General features: G+C 38.1%; 1 protein-coding gene across 8 annotated transcripts in view; it reads left to right on the top strand.

The window, feature by feature from the left end:
• The window catches only part of CDON (cell adhesion associated, oncogene regulated), a 104,000-nt gene that overhangs the window by 77,913 nt on the left and 4,289 nt on the right, over positions 1–21,798 (top strand). For 7 of the 8 annotated variants that reach the window (XM_074400825.1, XM_074400831.1, XM_074400830.1 and 4 more), the window contains 4 exons: positions 943–1,164; positions 3,243–3,523; positions 6,230–6,309; positions 20,985–21,328. In XM_074400825.1, the coding sequence (XP_074256926.1) occupies positions 943–1,164; positions 3,243–3,523; positions 6,230–6,309; positions 20,985–21,328 (927 nt within the window). The remainder of the gene's footprint in view (positions 1–942; positions 1,165–3,242; positions 3,524–6,229; positions 6,310–20,984; positions 21,329–21,798) is intronic. The other variant, XM_010334382.3, reaches the window with a different exon arrangement.

The raw sequence follows: 21,798 nt of genomic DNA, 5'->3' as shown, positions 1-21,798 counted from the left end.
AATTCTTCAGGCATAGTGACATGTGCCTGTAATCCCAGCTACCTGGGAGGGTGAGGCAGAAGAATCACTAGAACCCGGGAGACGGAGGCTGCAGGGAGCCGAGATCACACCACTGCACTCCAGCCTGGCCAACAGGGCAAGATTCTGTCTCATTCATAAATAAATAAATAAATCCTGAGGCTTTGGAGGTAAAAGTCATACAGCTAGTGATAAGTGGAGGTGAGGTGAAAATATAGGCTATGTGCTTCCAAGGACTGGCTGCCAGCCTCTTTGCTCCACTGCTTTTTTTTTGTGAGATTTAGAGACTTAAGACCATACAATTTGGGGATGAGAGAATGAGGTCTGAGTCCCACCTGTTATAGCTTTCATTATCACTGTTACCCAGAATGCTGATGAATCTGGCAAAAGCACTGCACCTACATGGACTCCAAAGTCTTTGTTTTTGGAATGCTTAATATTATATGTGAGATTCTGGAATGTCATTGTTCTAATAGTCCAAAGCCATGCTTTCTAATATTGGTAGTGATTTTTATACACATGGTAGAAGCATAAAATATGTAATTCCGAGTCTTGTTTAGCTTAAAATATATCTGACAGAGAGAAGTTTTTTTCTACCCGTAAGTGAAAATAACGTTTATTTCAGCTATTTGGGAGTCTTCTCCAAGTACGATTAAGCAGATAATCATATAGCAGTTTGGGTTAGACCAAGCACAGATGTTCCTCTGCTCTTAGGATTTCTCTAAAATTTTGTGGACTAAAACTTCGGCACACCAGGTTTTTAAAATTGGAGCTCTCTTTGTGACTCATTGGTGGTCAGATCATCTCAGTAACAAGTGTAAACAGACTGGCTTGCATTCCTAACCAGACCTCCTTCAGAGAGTAAACCGTTTCATAGAGTCTGTGTTCACTCTGACGTCATGTTTTCCTTTATACTTCAACTAGTGAAACGTGTTCCTGGAGCTTCTGAATATCCTGTCAAAGACTTGAGTACCCCTCCAAATTCTTTGGGAAGTGGGAGCAATGTGGGGCCTGCAACCAGCCCTGCCAGAAGCAGTGACATGTTATATCTGATCGTTGGCTGTGTGCTGGGCGTCATGGTCCTCATTCTTATGGTTTTCATTGCCATGTGCCTGTGGAAGAATCGCCAGCAGAATACCATACAGAGTAAGTCACTCATAAGTATTTCCTTCTCTATTTCTAAAGATGGGTAGACAAATATTGTCAGAATAAATATTGATTTCTAACACTTTCGTGTGTTAGTGTCATGGTATGAAACACATTAGATACTCTTCATTCAGAGGAGGTGACTTTAAAACCGTTCTAGCTGTTAGCCAGAGTAAGTGGAGCATCAAATTAAATTGCCCAGCAGACATAAACACCAAAGCCAAAACTAAGCAGGTCTCTAAGTAAATAGCTGATTTATTGCTGGGAAACTCCAGCTTTGTTGGACCACCAAAGAGGATGCATATTTGAAGACTGAGCTCTGGAATTGCTGTAGGAACACCTTCACACTGGTACATAGCTTGTCAACAGGGAATAGAAAAGCCATAATGAAAAGGGAGGTAGTGAAAACTTCTAAGTTACTGTCAGTGAATGACACTTAACCAATGAGGATAATACAGCCCTGTTTCTATACCTGATGGACTCAAGACTGCTCCAGAGTGGCCTCCTCTCCCTGGAGTGTGTCTACTAGGACTCTGTGCTTGAACATCAATGATGGCACTGCTTTGAAATAACAGTGAAATAGAGCCCCATTTCTCTTTTCTCTTCCTTCAAATCTCTTCACCTCACCATCTTACTTTTCCTAATATCTCAGCTATTATAAAATAGGATAATCAAATCAAGCAGTGTGTTTAGTCTTTGGTAGGAGGAAGTTTTTTTGGTTTTCCCTTTGGCTCCAGAATAAGGAAATGAAAGAAAAGTGAGGGAGGACCCCAGCAGGCAATTCCAGTGGCTGTTAGCCAGTTCTCACGCATGGTCCCCTTTTAGTTACTAGTTCTGGGGGAAGAAAGTGCTCTGTTTGTATTGAATGGTGCCTTCCAAGAGATTGGGGAAGAGATGGTGGCTGCATCAGGCTGAAAGGGATGGTGATAATTTGATTTTCTAAATGGTTTTAATGCCATTGCCTTTCATTGTGTGAGTGCATGTTGAATCATTAAAAGAGAAGTATTATTCTGGTCGTCCGAGCAGTATTAATCTGATTAAAGTCATCCTACTTTGTGACCTGATAATATGTTTAAAAATGGAAAATTCTCATGGTGGTGTTCAGTCATTCATTCACAAGATAATCATTGTCTTCCATATACCAGGCACTGTTCTAGATAGTGGAGGTGTAATGGTAAATAAAATAAACACCATGTCTGCCCTCTCAAAGTGTATAGTGGGACACAAGCAGGTATACTGAGGTTGCACCTGGGCGAGAGAGTACAGTAACATGGGCAGCTAAGGAAAGGAGGGGTGCCTAATCCAGTCTTGGCGAGCTCTCATGCCTTCGAAAAATTTATCCAAACTCTGACGAGTCCTGTACAGTTTAGATACTGTAGTTTCTAAGAGGCAGTTTACTTTTTCTAAATATATCTGGTAGGTGTGCCTCTGGAAATCAGAGTTTCAAGGCAGTCGTTCATATGCTTTTAATATAAGAAAATAGTCGCTTTTTGCCTTTGATACTTCACACCTTCCGATTTGGCTGTCATGACTAAGGAGCTATGTGACTCATCAGTGACTGTATGTACAACTCCATCCTTTTACTTAACAGAGTTGTCTATTGCTACTTGAAATATTCCACCTAAAGCTAGTCTTTTGTTATTGTTTTATACAGTTTTTTTTTTTTAGCACTTTGAGGTACAATATATAGGAGTTTAAGCATTTTTTCCCAGTATTGCCAGTACTCTGATAGTTCAGCTTGCCCAATATATTCATTCTCTTTTGAGTAATTTTCCCCTAGTTAATTTTTCTTCCCATGAACAATCATAATTAACTCAGAGTTCACAGCTATCTCTACACTCTAAGGAAAGTAATAGTGGTAAATGCTTTGTTAAAGCATGTCTTACAAGTTGGCTTTAAGTGAACATTTTAAAAAATGTTTTGATTTTAGTCTATTTGTAGTTTCTTAGGGGTTTCATCATAAGATCTTTTAAGCAAGAAGATTGTCCTTTTTTAGTGTCTTACTGTGTGTGTGTGTGTGTGTGTGTGTGTGTGTGTGTGTATGTGTTTGTGTGTGGCTTTTATTTCTCTTTTAACAGAATATGACCCACCAGGATATCTCTACCAAGGATCAGATATTAATGGGCAGATGGTAGAATACACCACTCTCTCAGGAGCAAGTCGGATAAATGGAAATGTTCACGGATGCTTTCTAACCAATGGCGGCCTCAGCAGTGGCTATTCCCACCTCCACCATAAGGTCCCCAATGGAATCAATGGAATTGTGAATGGCAGCTTAAATGGAGGGCTTTACTCTGGGCACACCAACACTCTAACCAGGACACACAGGGATTTTGAACATCCTCATCATCTAGTGAATGTAAGAGACCTGACTATAAATAAAAGCCCCTCTGTCCTTCAGGGTGCCAAGTACCAGAACAGGGACAGCATGCTTGGCTTTGTTCAACATAGAAACCTCACAGGTTCCCTTGAATGAAGACAGCATCAATCACTGGCAGCCCTTTGATCCAGAGTAGTCTTTGTAAATTGTTTTCTACTGTCAGGTAATAGTTATATTCATCAGTTTAGTTTTATTTTAAAATTATTTAACACTGAAAGTGGAATACTAGCAATGAACAGACTGGAAGTTGTTCTTTATAGATGAAATGGAAATACCACTGGACATAGACCAGACCAAATACTTTAAATTTGATTTATTGAGAGCAGGGTCTTGAAAACGCGAATGCTTAGAAGAGTCAGACAGATCAGGAAATTGAGTGCAGCAGTTGGGAGTGAGGTGGTAGCCCTGGAGGCAATGGCCACCTGGAGAGCACAGGCAACGCCTTCAAGAAGCAGCGGGAGTTTGACACTTTCACTTGTCATGGGCTGAGGGCCTAGTGTGGCCAAATTTTCTGATTTTTCAAAACCTCTGTAAATCCAGGTGAAATTGACAGACTTTTACATGCTGACACCTACTTCAAATTTTTGAAAACATGCATAGGCCATGCCAGACATCTCTGCAGGCCACCAGATTGTGACTTCTGACCTTTCATGGGCTTCTTTTGTTTTGTCTAATATGTTTTGTTGTTGTGGCTGGTAAGCTTCTTTTTTTCCTTTTTTTTTTCATTTTTGGCTGGTAAGCTTTTTACATTTTACTGTGTTAGTATTCTTTAGCCACAAAGAGTGATAAAACCTAAGACAACCTTATTTCAGAAGTAACTAGTTGATAATCATAAATTTTCAAAATGAGTACAATGACTAGCATATTTTAGACTTATGCTGGGATTCTCTGCACTAAAAAGTTTGATTTATTCCATTGTTTGAATGCACATCTGTATTACTTTTAATCAAATAGATAATTTGTTTAATTGATCAAATTAGGCATTCAGTTTCTGTCATTGTTCTGATTACAAATAAATTTACCATGACCCACAATGTGCTACAATTTGAAGAAGCTTAGAGGTTGCCCCCATCTTCAGTTTATTAAAGACTTGTTAAAATCTATTTGGAGAACAAAACTAATATATACTTGTATTTTAGAGCTAGAAATTTAGTAGCTTTTATATGACCTAGCTTTCGTGTGTTGTGGAAGAAATATTAATTTGCTTTAATGTATCTCATACTAAAAGAGAATAATGATTTCATTATTTTGTGTGGAAAGACATAGCATGTGTTCAAACTTTCTAAACTCTTTTTTTTGTCACCATTCCTAGTCCAAACTACTAACATTGTCCAAGAAAACTGAAAGAGAGATCATTAATGTTTGCATAGCACATGCTGTTTCCATAAGAAGAAAAAATAAGGCTAATGTTTGCTTTAGTGTTTGAACACAGAACTTTGGGTTTTTTGAACAATGAATTTCTATTTAAAGAATAGGTGCCCCATTCAGTTTACAATTTAAGAAATTATTTATGATTCTAAACTATTAGTTTTCTAACTCTTCTGGGTGGGGGAAATAGAGAAATTTTAACAATGCTAGTGACCCTAAAAATCATTGCACTAACTTTAACATGTTTAGGGATTCAGAGAAGCACGTTACCCTGCAGGTGATTAACTTCATTTTCTGAGCCTTTCAGGTTTGCCCTCAGATGGAATATAGTATAGGAGAGTTCTTTCTCTCGATATTTTCATAGTAATTCTTGTTGCTGGTTGGATCAGAAACACTGAAGGAAATTTTCAGCACTTTTGGTTTACTTAGACTCTGGCTGCTGTTATGAAATGAATGGAAATGGAAAGTATTCTAGGAAAAACAATTGCCTGAACTTTTCCTAACCTTGAAGGCCTGTTTTGGGTTTGGGTGCAGTGTGACAGCCTCTCCCACCCTTCAAACTCAGTTTTGCTGTTTTTCATCTGAAAGCAGAATTCTGCCTCCGACTATCAGGCTAGTTTAATTTTTGATTTCACTTTTGAAGAACCTTGCTATCTTATCTGTCAAGTGAACATTTTACAATGAGGTATGTGTTAATCTGGGCATTTTTCTTAATTGCTGGGCAGTTTCCGCCAAAAGCAACATCCAAATATTAACACACCCCTTCCAAGTCATTGCTAGCTGAAGATCTACTCCATCTGGAAAAATATAGCATGCTTTAAAACTTAGTGTAGTCAAGTGAACAGACCTAATCAAAATAATTACAGGAAAATGAAGATGACTTTATCATGTGACATCATTCACACAGGTTTTACACCCTGTCTTTCCAATTGGCATCACATGAATTTCTTCCCTGACTGCCAGGAAAGGAAAAATGAACAGAGGCTGTAACGTATAATGTATTTTGAGTCCACTAGATTTGAAGGAAAGTGACTAAACTTTTCCCTTCATCCATTTGCCTTTGTCTAGTAAAGAAATGCATAGAAAAACATGGCAGTTAAGTTTTTGGAGTACAGTTTAATATAGCGTAAAACTCTCCTTTGTTAATATGGTCAATGATATTCAGCATGACATTGCTCTGGGAGTTGGTTAGAACGTACTGTGTGCCCTCTTATGGTTGATATGGCTTACATATTTGTGATTATTTGGCTACTGGTATGTGGGCTCTTTCAGCATTCATTCTTCGTTTCTTTTTCTCTCACCCTCCTTCCTGTCCAGGGTGGTGGAATGTACACAGCCGTGCCTCAGATTGACCCTCTGGAGTGTGTTAACTGCCGAAATTGTCGAAACAACAATAGGTATGTTAATAATGTGTCTGCACAAGTTGTTGTGAATAAGGCATATGCGTTCTTTTATTTTTCCCTTCAGCAATGGAAGTTCTTGGAATTTTACCTAAGATGTCAAGTTCAGCATTCACAGTCAAGGCTATTCCTCATTTTTTTGCCTCTGCTTTACGATTTTTATCTTTCTGTGCCTTGGTTTCTTTAGCTATATAGAAGCAATCTTAAACGCTCTGTTTGTCACTGCAATGTTATTATAGAGGCTTCATGTTTCTGAAAATTTTAAATTAGAGTCATTCTCTGTTATAAAGACTTTATCCTTTCTTACCTTTTATTTTCTACTCTGTGTTGTGGGATGGTATGAGGATGAATGACAGTATGTCTGAGTGTTGGGGGGAGGGGGACCCTGTGTATAGGAATGTTTTTTTCATAGTAATATCACTAAAATTTTACTACCAGATTATTCAGTGTTTTTTTTTTAATTCCTAAAATCTTAAGAAAATTAAGTAGCAAAACCTTGCTTTGAATTTTGTATTTTAATTTTAAAAGTGATATGTACTCACAATATTTCAAACAAGATAGAAATGTGTAGAGCGATGTGGACTTATTACATAGGATATTCAGCACTTTCCTCCTACCTGTCTCTATATTAATTCCAAAGGATTACCAAGCTTTTTGTTGTATTAAAGTTGGTTCAGAAATCTGAGTTCTTTCTTTTACATAACGATGATACTGGATTACATGGTGTCAAAAGGCCTTCCTTTTCGGTTCTAAAACTCTACAACCAAAAAGATTGTATCATAGTTAGTAGATAAATAACTGGAGTATGGGTTGGAGTTTAGCTATTTTATTATTGAAATGATGTTTGACCTATATATTTAAAATTGATTAACAGTAAGAGTTCTTTCTGGGAGTTATTGAAACCAAAACTTGAAGGATCAGGCCAACCATTGAATTAAAAGTACATTGTTTCAGCCTGGGTTTTGAGAGTTGCAGAACAAAAGCAACAAAGCTTCTTGGAGATTTTTTCTTATCATTTACTTAATCCATTTCAGGGTGTCTGTAAAAGAGCCATCTGCCTGTTTTGTGTACTAAGGTTTACTTGTTACATATTTAAATTCTTTATGACCCTGGTTTTGAAAATGTTCGTAACACTGAAACCACATTTTTATTCTGAGCTTTTCATGAACTTTACCGTAGTTTGGTAGGCAACATGCTAAAGATCTGGTAAAGATGGTTCATGTACAGGGCAAGTGATCAGACGGATTTAGTTACAAATGTTTTCGCTTAAATATATAATGTGTTTTCTTTTATGGTTCTTGGTCATCAGTAGATCTTGATTCTCCCTGGACATTAGACTGGTATAACAACAGGGTCTCTGATCTAAGAATAAGTAGACCCGGGCTCTGCCATGGCTTAAACCTGTGATCGTGGGAAGTTACATAATGTTTCTGAAGCTATTTCCTTAACCGTAAAAGGGAAAATTATCTAATATAGGATTGCCCCCAACATAATCTGACTGTAGTCTCTGGCAGTTTCCTACCAATCATGTTTTTATGATGAAGTATCATCTGAATATCAAAAATACATCCCATTTCCTTAGAAGGACTTACACAATCTCTGCCATTTAAATGACCTTGGATTTGTGGCTATTTGTATGTGTAGTGTGTGTATGCACACGTAGTATTTTAGTATTTGGAAGTTTTTAATTATACATAGTTTTTGTTTCCTTTAATTCCATGGACAATTAGATTTCTATTAATTTTCAAGTGAATGACTTACTGCATTTCATGTATGTGGATTTTACTGTTACCTGGGAATTTAGGTGAATTATCTTCAGCTTGGAACACCAGATTCTTTTTCTTCTTGGTTTAAGTTTTCTTCTTCGTGAGAATCTACCTGTTTAGGGAAAGTCTTTACTTGCCTGCATTGCCTCCAAGGTTAGCCAATGTCTCACCTGGATCCCAGGAGCAGTTGTATGATTTTTGACACTTAATAATTGGATGGATAAGTATCAATAAGTACCTACCTTCAGCTCTTTAAAATTGGAATTATTAAATTTAAAGATTTTTAAGAGGTTTAAATTGAGAACAAGTATCTCTTCTTAAGATCTTACAAATGACAAAATTTGTAAAAGCTGTGAATGCTGAAAGGTAGATGATATGTGGTTTACTCTCAAAATATACAAAATTTTAGTCAATTTATGCTTTTAGAATAGTGACATTGTTACTAGGAATAGGTTTCCATTCCTGAATGTCAGTTGAAATAGTGTAAACATTAAAAGAAGCACGATTTCAGTTAAGTTATATGAGGGCTATCAAGTGGGCCTCATAGAGTTTTTGGCTATTCAGTCAAAAAAAAAACAAAACAACACAAACGTTTACTGAGCACTACCCAGGCACTGGAATAGGTTCTGAGGTGTTTCCATGTAGAAGGAATGTAAGAACAGTTGTGGAAGTAGGATAATGTTTACATAAGAATGAATAGGTGACTCCAGTGGTTCTCAAACTTTAGTGTACATCACTTGAAACACTTAATGAAAACATAAATTTCTAGGCTCTACTCCTAGAGTTTCCAATTCTACAGGTCTAGGGTGGGGCCTGAGAATGTGCATTTCTGATGAGTTCCCAGATAGTAGTGATCCTGGTGGTCCTGGCACCATGCTTTGAGAACCACTGGAATAATTTGACTGGCTGTGAAGTACAACTAGAGAATCGTAGGATATTAAAACTGAAAAACTGGACTCAGTTGATAAGGATAACCCTGATGTCAGGGTTTAGTAGTTTATTTAACAAACAAGTCATATTAAATGTTATTAATAATAGTCCTATTACATATTATTTATTAAATAAGTTCATAGAATAAACAAGGCCCTTTATTGAGTGCCCGTCATGTACTAGGTACAGGCCTAGGCCCTGCCTTCAGAGAGTCCATAGTTTAACAATAGTGATTCTCAGACAGAGGTAGAGATACAGTGTGTAGAGTTTGAAGAAGCACATTGAGTTTTATAATTTCATATTTAAAGAATAGGAAAAAAATCTCCTTGTCTGTAATGTCTATGTATACAAGGGTCTGTTATTTTTATATTAATTGAAAGGGGATATGGCTTAAATATTGAGAAACACTAGGGTAGCAGCAGTGTAATTCTTGCAAAGTTTGTTGAGAATGGGAATGATCTGTTCAGAGATGTGTTTAGATGTGAAGAAAGATGGCAGAGCACAGGAGGGAATGGAGGGCAGGGACCAGTGAGACAATGGTATGACAAAGGCCTCAGCCTTTATGAGGGAATGGGAATGAAGAGGAAGGGATGAGTGAGACTGTAGAGGTGGAGTCTTCAGGACTTGGCCATTGACTGATAGGGATCTAGAAAAACGGAAGATTCCAGATGCATAAGAAGTTTCAAACATGAATGACCAGGGTGGTAGTCATAGAAATAAGAAACTTAATAAAATGATACATCATGACAAGGTGATGAATTTGGTTTTGGAGTTGAAGTATGAGTTGATATCTTAAGTCAAGGAGAAAGATGAAAATGCTGGTCTTGGGTTCAGGGCATAGATTGGAACTATGATACAGATTTAGGACCATTTTAAGTTCTATCCAAGTAATAGAACTTAAAACAGATGAGACACCAAAGGAGACAATATTCTTGGCAGATTAATTATTTTTATATATTTATTTGATGTGTTTATTCACTTTTATTTTTTAGGCATTTAAAGTGATTGGACATTCTTTTTATTTTTTATAAGATGTCATATCTTTTATTATTTTTTCTTACTCCCTTGACGTATCTTCAAAGAATAATGGATATGGGAAAAGAAGAATAATAAAATAAGGAGAGTAAAAAAGAAAAAGAGCATTCCTTCATTCATTCCTTCAACAAATGTTTGTGCAGGTCTGTAGTGGGCCAAGCACCAAACTAGATGCCGGTGATACAGCAGTGAACATAACAGGCATTGCTCTTGCCTTTGTGGAGCTTAGAGTTTGATAGGAGAGACAAGTCTTTGAAGAAATGACATAAATCGTCCAGGTGCAGTGGCTCACATCTTTAATCCCAGCACTTTTGGAAGCCAAGGTGGGCAGATCACCTGAGGTCAGTAGTGAGACCAGCCTGGCCAACATGGTGAAACCCTTTTCCTACTAATAATACAAAAAAAAAAAAAAAAAGTTAGCCAGGTGTGGTGGCAGGCACCTATAATCCCAGCTACAGGGGAGGATGAGGCAGGAGAATCACTTGAACCTGGGAGGTGGAGGTTGCCGTGAACTGAGACCACACCATTGCGCTCCAGCCTGGGCGAGAGATCAAGACTCTATTAAAAAAAAAAAAAGATATAAATCATAAAAGTGATGGATAAAAAAATCTGGATGCTTTAAAGAAAAAAGTAAAGGATGTGTTAGAGAGGAAAGCCCTCTCTAAGCAAGTGGCATTTGCTGAGCTCTCAAGATTTATAAAATTGGTCTAAAGAAAGGAGATAGGTTTAGAACTTTCCAGGCAAAGGGGACCATTTATACACAATCTCTAAAACAGAATGCGTGAATCCTCAAAGAAGTTAAAGAAGGCCAACAGAGCAGAAACCTAGTAAGTGGAGGAGTCAGAATTAAAAGGTGAGTGAGATCAGATCACACAGAGTCAGGGCACGTCTTTAAGCAGGACGACACTGTGATGGAATTTGGGTTTTTAAGAACACTCTGGATGCAGTTTGGAGACTAGATTGGATGGGGCAGGAGAGGATTCCTGGAGACCAGTTAGATGCAGTTGCAGTAGTCCAGATGAGAAATAGTTGGACTAATGTGGTTGTGGGAGAGAGAAATAGATGAATTTTGAGAGATTTAGGATTTAGGAAGAGATGAGTCTGAGGGATTTAAAAAAAAAAAAAAAAAGACCAAGTAATTGGTTGAAGAGGCCAGTGGAGGAAGCAGTTGAGGATGATGTCTAGGTGTCTGGGTGCAGCCATTGAGGCAGAAAGCATTACAGGAGGTGAAGAGGAACTTCTACCCCACAGGATACATTTGGGGGTAGCCCTCTGCGATCTGGTGGTGCCTCTGCAATTCACCTTCTTTATTCCACAGATACTAAGAACTGAAGAAGTCTTGGGTGGGGCCTTTTCCGTATGGACTCTTACCTGCCCTGTGCTCCCACTCCCGCTTCTTTATTCTCTGCCTTCTCAGTTGTAAACTTAAACATATTTCTTGGAGTGAGGTTTTAAGAAACAAGACATTGCCTACCTTTGACCCCTTTTATCACCCATCTATTTTAGTAATAACATCTGGAAAGAAAACTTTGCCTCTTTCTTATGTAAACGAGAGTAGTAATGTGAAAAGTTGAGAACAGGTGAGAGGACTGTGTAGCTCTGTGGAAAGTTGCACTTGATTCTGCGGCTCCTGTGACATACTGTAAATGACTGCTTGCCTCACTGTGTTCCATTACCTTGAATCCTTTTTAGTTTCTTTTGGTTTTCTTTTGTTTCTTTGAGACAGAGTCTCACTCCGATACCCAGGCTGGAGTGCAATGCTGCAGTTTTGGCTCACTGCAGTCGCCACCTTCTGAGTTCAACGAGTCTCATGCCTCAATTTCCCTAGTAGCTGGGATTTTACCAGCGTGTGCCACCATGCCCGGCTAGGCTAATTTTTTGTATTTTTATTAGAGATAGGGTTTTGCCATGTTGACTAGGCTGGTCTCAAACTCCTGGCCTCATGTGATCTTCCCATTTTGGCCTCCCAATGTGCTGGGATTGATTATGGGTGTGAGCTACCATGACTGACCCCTTTGCAGTTTTTAAGAGTAATATGTAAAGCTCACTATGAACGCCTAGAAAGAAGCATGTTTAATGCAGCTTTGCAGAGAACCAGTTCCTTACACTAAAGACCTAATCAAGAAATCCTTGTGCCATTTGGGCATTTCAAGAGTTAAACAGATTTTAATAAAAAAAAATTAATAACTCCAAAGCTTTCTACCCTTCTCTTCTCCTCTCCTAAATTCAGACGGCAGTAATGCAGTTCTGGATATGTAATCAAATGTGGCTTATTAGTTGCTTGGCTAGTTTAATGGAAAGGGATTGACATTAAATCTGGTCTTTTTAGTATCAGCCTTGATAATTTGTAAGAGAGAGTAGAGAAGACACTGATGAAATTAACAGATGAACGAACTGAGAGATCCCATCAGGAAGGAATGGGAAATTAACTTTAAGAGTCTTAGAGAGACTAGAAATGGACAGGAAGTCACCCGGCAAAAATCAGCTTGGAAAAATTATTTAATTCATATGGGAAAAAAAGTACAAGTTACATGGCTGACTGTCAAGAGAAGTAGTAAAACTATTGGGAATAGTGCTTTAGGGAACAAAGGTATTACAAGTGACTTCCAAGTTTTTGTATAACGACAACTTTAAAAGTCTGTGTGTTGTTGGATTTGGGAATGCTTTCTCACCAACTTGAAACCCTCTGTGGATGTCGGATGTCCTCTTATGACAATAACATGTAGAGATAATTATGGGAACATTTATTATGGTAGTAGTTCTTTCAGGCCTAAGTCTACCCAGTTTGGTTTGCTAAGTATGAAAACAACAACAGGCTGTTCAGTTCACCTGAGCTTTTTCTTCCAGCAGTTCAATTTGCTGTGACTCACTTCCTCTCCTATTTCTGATCACTTAGCTGCTTCAGAGCTAGCCATAAAGCCAAAAGAAGAAAACATACATTTAACTTCTCTTCCATCTATGGTAATCTTCCTATTTCCCTAAGAAATTCAGAGTGCTGTGTTGAATTTTTTTTTTTTTTTTTTGAGATGGAGTCTCACTCTGTCGCCCAGGCTGGAGTGAAATGGTACAATGTTGGCTCACTGCAACTTCTACCTCCCGGGTTCAAGTGATTCTTCTGCCTCAGCCTCCTGAGTAGCTGGGATTACAGGCATGTGCCACCATGCATGGCTAATTTTTGTATTTTTAGTAGGGATGGGGTTTCACCACATTGGTCAGGCTGGTCTCGAACTCCTGACCACGTGATCCACCCACCTTGGCCTCCCAAAGTGCTGGCGTTACAGGCCTGAGCCACCATGCCCAGCCGAGAGTGCTGTGTTTAATTTTAAAAATTAATCGGTACCTTCCTTTTGGGGAAGTTGTATATCTCCCCAAATCTGTCCCTACTTCTAAGATGGAGACCTAGGGCCTGTTGTCAGGAAGTCAGGGAGTCCAGCTTTTGTCTTTCTTTATAAGTGCGCACGTGTGTGTGTGTGTGTGTGTGTGTGTGTGTGTGTGTGTGTGTGAGCTTGCTGTGTTCGGGAATATACTCAGTCATTTGTTGTCACTCAGCATTTACTGTCGTGTTTTATGTGACAGTCGCTGATAAATTAATTCCCAAAAGGACACTCCCACTCTAATGTTACAGTCATTGCAGCATCCAAAAAAGCAGACATCAGGCAGGGAGGACAGCCGCAGCCGTGGAGCAGTGTCATCCGTTCTTTAAGTAGTAGCTGACAAGCTCCCAAAAATAAGAGCTGGCTCAGCCAAATGACACAGTGGCAAGTGAAAACAGCAGAGGTGAGTGGAATATGAAGATAAGCTACCACCAAGGAGGAACTATTTCAGAAGTCTCAAGAGTATATGCATGAGAATAAGTATCACACATCCAAGAGATTCACAGATATTTCTTCCCCTCTGGGCATAATCAAAAGAGGAAACTTAACGTAAAAATTATGTAATCATCTAATCAGAGTAATTCTGTACATAATCGTGCTTAACAAATATTCAACTGTGTAATTAGAAGTAGAATATTTTAAATAAGTTCTAGAAAATATTTTACAGGTGCTATAGTTTTGCAGGAATATCCAAAATATGTTTAATCAGCTACTAACGCAGGATTATACAAAATATGTTTAATCAGCTACTAAAAACTACTAAATAGTTTAATCAGCTACCTTATTCTTCCAAGCGTAATCCTAAACTACTCTTCCAATATTTTATTTCCTAGTCTGTGCTATTCAGGTTGTTGCTTAAAGAACATTTTCTTATTTTTCGTGATACCACAATAGAGTCATTTTCCTGTCTTACAGGTTGGTCAGACAGGCCTTTCCTGTTTTACCAAAAGGTACCTTAGTAAACTAACAGGTCCCAAACCATCTGAGTTTTTACAAAACAGCTTAGATTTTTGTATGTGACAAGATGCACAGAGCTCTATTTACTCCATGTTTTTAAACTTAAGATTAAGCAAAGTAGTTTTATTGAGCTAGAGAAAACTCAGTAAAAACTTTTATTCCACCGTAAGCCAGTAATAACTACATTTGAAAGACCGTTTGAGAAGCCTAAGATAATGAAGTTACAAGTTGTGGTATATAAACTGTAAAATGTACATTGTGGGAGCATTTTGTTGAATGTCATCTATTTGCAGACATTGGTCCTATTTTCTTATTTACTATCTTACATTTGTCTCTTAAGTTTACGTATGTACAGATATGATTTTTGTGATCATCTGATTGCTTTGGAAATTTTAATTAAAGCATTATCAGTAAAATGATTGTTTTCACATATGATATCTGGTTATATTCAGAACAGAGACTATATTCCTTTTTAGCAGACTATATTCTTTGTGCTTGTATCTCAACATGTAATGCCTAAGTCAAAGCCATTTTTATGCTGACACATGTAGACATCTGGAATTGGACTAAAAGTAATGTAACTGAATTATTTACATTTGGTTAGCTAAGTGGTTAATTACTGATGATTATGAATTAAGATTCAGTGTACTAGAAAATTTTAAATCAGTGTGGTTTATCATGCTGAAATTTAGGTTACGGTTGCTATGCAAATCTAACTCCAAGTATGTTACTGTCAACACCACTTTAGTAATTAAGGATCATAGTTCAGAATAAATAGTGCTATGGTTTCCTGTTTTACTTATCTGAAAAACAGATGCTAAAGAGTAGGTAATAGGAAATTGTACTTCTCTCTTGCTAACTATCTAATTTCTTTAAAAAGTGTGTATTTCATATGCTTATTAGCGCCCAGCACACGAAACCTGTGTCGACACACTGATGGCCACACTTGTGGTTGGTCCTCACTCCTCCATCTCGCCCACTTCTCCAGTCCTGCCCTGTCCATTATAACTTCACTGTCACTCTGACAAAAGTAGTTTAAAAACTGTTAGTCTGCCTTTAGACTTCATTAAAAAATCTCACTCTGTAACTTGGCTTTAAATTAAAGACAAGAGCAGAAAAAAAGAAATGAAGAGGAAGGAAGCAGAAGGCGTTAAGGGCATCTCATTGGTGAGTCTTCATTGTTTTGTCGTATCAGCATTATGAAGTTCATTTGAGTTTGATCTATATAAGCAAGTGATTAACTTTAATATTTTTCAAATTCTGGCAAATATGTGTATGTGCGTTTTTTCCCCCCTACATCTTAATTGTACTTCTTTTAAATGAAAACTTTTCTTTCTGGTCTGATACTTCTTCATCTTTAAAGTATAGGTTTTAGCCAGGCGTGGTGGCTCACACCTGTAATCCTAGCACTTTAGGAGACTGAGGTAGGAGGATTGCCTGAGCGTAGGAGTTCAAGACCAGCCTTGGCAACATAATGAGACCCCTGTCTCTACAAAAAATTTTTTTAAATTCCAAGAATGGTAGCACTTGCCTGTAGTCTGATTGAGTCTGATGCAATATGGAAGAATATACTGGGACTGGTCTCTGGTTAGAACATAGGAAGTGCCCTATTCTGGAGCTACTCCGGAGGCTAAGGTAGCTTGAGCCGGGGAGGTTGAAGCTGTAGTGAGCTGTAATTGTGCCACTGCATTCCAGCCTGGGCAAGAGTGAGACCCTGCCCCCAAATAATAATAATAATAATAATAATAATAATAATAATAATAATAATAAAATACAGATTTCTAGTAGCTTTGTATTACCTCCAGATTCTTGCAGAGCAATGCAACATCAAGGCAGAATATCACTTAGTGTGTTTTAGGCCATCACTGTTGAGGGATTTCATTAAGTACCCATCTGTGCTTACATCCCACTGTCCTAAGGTGTCTGACACTGAGAACCGTCATTGCCTTTGCTTCAGGAGATTGAAGTGTCAGTCAGACAACTTGAAGCTGACAGATAATAGAAGGACCTCCCAGATCACAGAATCCATGTAGAACTAGGACAGAAGTAACTACTATACAAAAAGCTCACAGTGTATCCAATCACTCTCACTTTAATATGCATGTCTCCTCTTACTATTGGGCATGGGCCGCTGCTATAAGGTACTTTGAGTATTAGTTTAATTGTTGCTCCCTGGTAATTAAAAAAGGAAAAAGTTTGGTGTTCTAATGTTTGTCATTTTTAAAAAAACATTTTTTGAGATTCTATTATGTGTCATTTTCTATGTGCATGGTGCTAGCCATTATGACATTAGATTTTAATGTAAATTAAAATTGTTGCCACTTTCCAGGCAATACAAATACTTTAGAATGTTTTAATTCCATTTCCCCACCAGTGGTTTGTGTTATTTTCATCATATGTTTAAATTCTAAAAATATTTAAACTCCTCTAAGACATAAAAAGTACTACTTTTGCATCCATATTTATTCAAAATTCCCTGCTTGCCTTTTTTGGTTGCTACTCACTCCTTTCTGTATTTCCTTTTTTTTTTTTTTTAATCTGTTACTAGTCATTTTCCTTCAGCTTGAAGAAGTTCAAGACTGAAGGTGACAGATTTTCCCAACTTTTTGGTCTAAAAATATCTTTAATTTGTCTTCCTTTTTGAAGGATTGTTTTTAAACTGCTTATTGAATTATAGATTGTCAGTTAGTATCTTTCTGTACTTGAAAGACATTATTCTGTTACTTTATTGCTTCCATCATTTCTGTTGAGAAATCATCTATCTGACAGCTATTGTTCCCTTTCAAGGTAACATATCTTTTTCTTCTGGCTGCTTTTTTGATTTTGTCTTTGTATTTTGCTTCTAGCCATTTAATTATTGGCATCGATAGGTATCATTTTCTTTGTATTTATTCTTTCCGGGGTTGGGGTCCACAGAGCTTCTTGGATCTGCGGCTTGAGCTTTCATCAGTTTCAGAAAACGCTTAGCCTCTATGTCTCCAATGCGGCATCTGTTCCATTCTGTCTTTTCCCTCCGCAGAGAGACTCCAGTTATACACAGAGTTTTTCACCATATAGTGCCTCCTGTGTTTCCTCAGCTGCTTTTATATTTTTCCATCCTTTGTCTTGGGAACCAGTGAGCTTCGTGGTCAACAACCTGTTCAACTGTGCCCAGCTTGCTCTTATCCCCACATGTTGAGTTCTTAAATTTCAGTTATTCTACTTTTGGTTTCAGAACTTCCAAGTGACTATTTTTATTAGATTCTAGTTCTCTGTTAAAATTCTTGTTGTCTACTTTATTGAACATATTCGTCCAGTTTTTAGTCTTTACCCACTCACTATCACTGTTTTTCTCTTGTTCTTGTCTCCTGATGTGCCCAGTACTTTTTAGTGAATTTTAGACATCAGATATAAAAACTTGCTGAGTTTCTGGAAGATGTTTTCTCCCTCTAGAAAGGATGTACTCCTGCCTTTGGTAGGCAGATGGACAAGGGCCACATCACTTTAAGTCAGTTTGGGATTGACGTGATTTGGTCCTGAGTTTCAGTCTTTGTAAAAACCCTCTCTGCTCTCTTCCTGCTTTATCCTTATTTTAGGGTGTAGCCCTTCAAGGGTCCCAGTTAAAAGCCTGGGGTGTTTGTTTACTGGGCCTTTTGTCCTTGGCAGGCTCTGAACTCCAGTTTTGTCCTCCCAGCAGTATGAAACAGCCAAAAGCTCGGCTCAGCTTCTTACCTGTCTGTTTCTTCTTGACACCTCCTTGTTTCATCCTGCACTGAATCGGGCTAATGGCCTCCAGAAGAAAAATGGTGCTGACGCTCAGGGTCACATGTGCCTTTTCTGCAGAATCTCAGCCACTCAAGTGCTTTGGTAGCCCTCACGTGTCTTCAACAGATTTAAAATAAAATTCCTCCTTTTTTTTTTTTTTTAGTTGTTTTTAGCAGGAACAGTCAGAGTTGTTCTGATACAAGTTAATCAGCCATCACCAAAAGTCAGGAATTTAATTTTTAAGAATTATTTTCGGCTGGTCTCGGTGGCTCACGCCTGTAATCCTAGTACTTTGGGAGGCCAAGCAAGGCAGGTAGATTGCTGAGCTCAGGAGTTCAAGACCAGCCTGGGCAACATGGTGAAACCCCATCTCTAATAAAATACAAAAAAACTTAGCTGGGCGTGGTGGCGTGAGCCTGTAATCCCAGTTACTTACGAGGCTGAGGCAGGAGAATTGCTTGAACCCAGGAGGTGGAGGTTGCAGTGAGCCGAGATCATGCCATTGCACTTTAGCCTGGCGACAGAGCAAGACTCCATCTCAAAAAAAAGAAAAAAAAAAAGAATTATTCAACAAATCATGGCAGCCATATAGAATGTCCCCACCAGAAATATTTCTGATCTTTTGATATTAGAGTCCTTCTTCCTCTCTAATTCCATAATTGTTATCTAATGTAATTTACCTGATTATGAGATGATTGAGTCTGATGCAATGTGGAAGAATACACTGGGACCTATCTGTGGCTAGAACGTGGGAAGTGCCCTCTCATCAGCTGCACATCTGTGACTCATCTCAAAGTTAATTGCTCCCAGTGTCTTTTATCTTTTCTTAGATAACACTACATTGTATTATCACCATTTATTTATTTTTTTTTTGTCTATCTCCTTTGCTGGACTGGAAGCTGGAACTCTGCTTTACTTATCTTAATATTTCAGTGCCTACCACGATGCCTGACCTGTAGAAGACATTTTGTGGATGCTTTCTGATTAAAGGGTTCTTTTAGATAAGGTTATTTATATAGATGGATAATCATTAAATTATCAGTGGTAGTAGTTTGAATTCACAAACGCTTTTCTCCCCTCTGACCTGGCCCCCGCATTTTACCCTGTTTAGAGTGTGTAGATTCCATACACTGAATGCATTCAGGGGAACTTGGGGGTTCCCCAAGTATTGGGAGACTAACAACAAAACACAGGAAAGGAAGACACTGATCAGATGGACATTTTTAAGTGGGCTTTCAAATTAGTGCTCACCTTAGCCAGCATCCAGAAAAAACTTTCTAAGTTCAGAGTTGAATAAAATAGACAAGAGAACAAGTTGGAAGCACCATACTCTTCTGCAGTCATGACGTGTCTAGACTGCGCTCTGACTGCGGCTCCAGTTAACTTCCTTCTGCACCCGGGCTTTCTTCAGTATTTATTGACTGAAGACATGCTTGGAAACACATAAGTTATATTTAAATCAGGCGGTGGTTTTTTTTTTTTTTTGCGCTATAGAATTAGACATTAAAATTAGAGTCATATTAGATAGCACCATACTCAAATTATTCTGCACAAATGAATACTTGTCATCCTTTGCTTACCAGGTGACAGGTCTCTGAATTTAATTATTTGTATAGTGAGTATATTTCTTTATTTGAAATTAAAGTTGGAGTTAATTAAAGATTTGGTTTACTGGCAGATATCTTACTCTCTTTCAGGTTCATATCTGTCTTCATGCTTAAGATTTGGTTTTTCCAATAACTTGAAACAGCATAACTGCTACTAACAGTTGATTAGACTTCTGCTGATTTTTCTTTGCCCCAGAAACATATCAGCCTATGTTTAAAGGATGGAAATCCAAATAATTCTTATCTTTATTGGCTAACATTATCTAGCTCCAGGGTACTACTGGTCGGTCCTGTGTAGTCCAAATCAAAGCCCAGTGCAATATCATCTCCAGATTTTTCTTACTCCCAATTTTAGGAGTGGGGGGAAGTATCTCTGAGGCTCCAACTTCTAGTAATGGTGTGGAATAGCTTGATCATCAATAGATAATAATGGTAAAATCTGGATAATTTGAAAATATTGGAGAATAAGCAGAAGCAGGCAGAGTTGAATAAGAGTCTACCCTTGAAATAAAATGTGTGTGATTTATGAGTTTATGGGGTTTTGCCTGAACGCATTCTCCAATCTTGGGGTAAGGATGCAAGCAGAAGCTATCAGAGGACTGAATTTGATGCCAACAGAGCAACCAGAAAATCAAAAGGATAATCCAGTTTAAAAAATTACTATACATGTGAAGAAACAGGAAAATGTGATCATTACTTAAGGGAAAAAGAAATCAATAGAAACAGACTCTGAGATGACCCAGATGTCACAATTAGCAGATAATGACTTTAAGCAGCCAGTATAAATACGTTCAAGGACTTAAAGGAAGGTATACACAAAGCAGTGTGTTTTTTGGTTAACTTTCCTAAGGTCATTTCCTTCATGTGGCCGTACGTTTCTTAGCTTTCTGTTTTCGTCTTCTTTTATTCTCTCATTCTTTCCAGTAGCTAATGGCCTTTTTCTTCTGGGTACTACTTTGGGACCTGGTTAATAATGAACTAGATGACTTCTGACAGTGGACTAAGACAAAGGAAGCCTATAGGACATCATATAAGGGTGCATTCTTAAGTAGTTTGCCTTTTGATGTATTCTATTGTATGGCACTTCCATTATAATTTTCAAATTCTCGATATTTCAGATCATAGTGAATCATTTAGTTGCTTTTAAGCATCAGCCTTTCTTAAGAGTCTGTGAATACAGAATACCAAATGATATTTCAAAATAGGCTTACTTTAGTTATTGATTCCTCTAGACACAATTCTGTTTCTTTACTCTGCAGGTGTTTCACCAAAACCAACAGCACTTTCAGCAACAGCCCTCTTCCTGTGGTCCCTGTGGTAGCACCTTATCCTCAGGGTGGTTTGGAAATGAAGCCCCTCAGTCACATGAAGATGCCTGTATGCCTGGCTTCCACAGTCCCTGATCGTGTCCTGTTGCCTGAGGAGGGTGTCAAGGACAATGTGGAACCAGTCCCTACTCAGCATACTTGCTGTCAGGACAATGTAAATGACATCGGCTCTGACCGCGCAGAAGATCCAGCAGAGTTCAGCAGAGGTCAGGGAGGCATGATCAACCTTAGGTTTCCAGATTGTCTTCAGTTAGCTAAGAGCTGTGTATGGGAAGGTGATGCTTTCAAAGTTTCCCCTCTATGATTAGTTTACATATTTCTTGGGAGACTGGGTGGGATGCTGGGTACTTTAAGAAAAGGATTCTCTGAAATTCTGTTATTACTCATGTCCTTCTCAGGCTGTCAATGCCATCACAATTTTTTGGAAATAGGCTTTGATTTCATTTGTAGGGTGACAGAAGACTCGCTGGAAGAATGCATTTTGTGAACATGAGCCCCTTTTTCATTTGAGTTGGTTCTGGAGTTGTAACCTTTCTTTCAGGTGGTAATTTTAGGGCCTTTAAGGGGTTGTTTTAATCCTCAAATGAATTGTATAGCTATTCATGAGAGCTCAACTTTATTTTAAACCTTCTATCTCCCTCAAATTCAAGCTAAACACAACCAGATTCTACTTAGGCTCATTTTTCTTTCTCCATTGCTCAAGTTTTTAGACTGCTTTGTAAAAATCAGCCTTTATCATTTCATA

This window comes from Saimiri boliviensis, chromosome 6, assembly GCF_048565385.1.
Source record: "Saimiri boliviensis isolate mSaiBol1 chromosome 6, mSaiBol1.pri, whole genome shotgun sequence".
In the NCBI taxonomy this organism is placed as follows: Eukaryota; Metazoa; Chordata; class Mammalia; order Primates; family Cebidae; genus Saimiri; species Saimiri boliviensis.
Note: the sequence above shows the minus strand (reverse complement) of the source record. Positions and strands in the feature narration are given on the sequence as shown.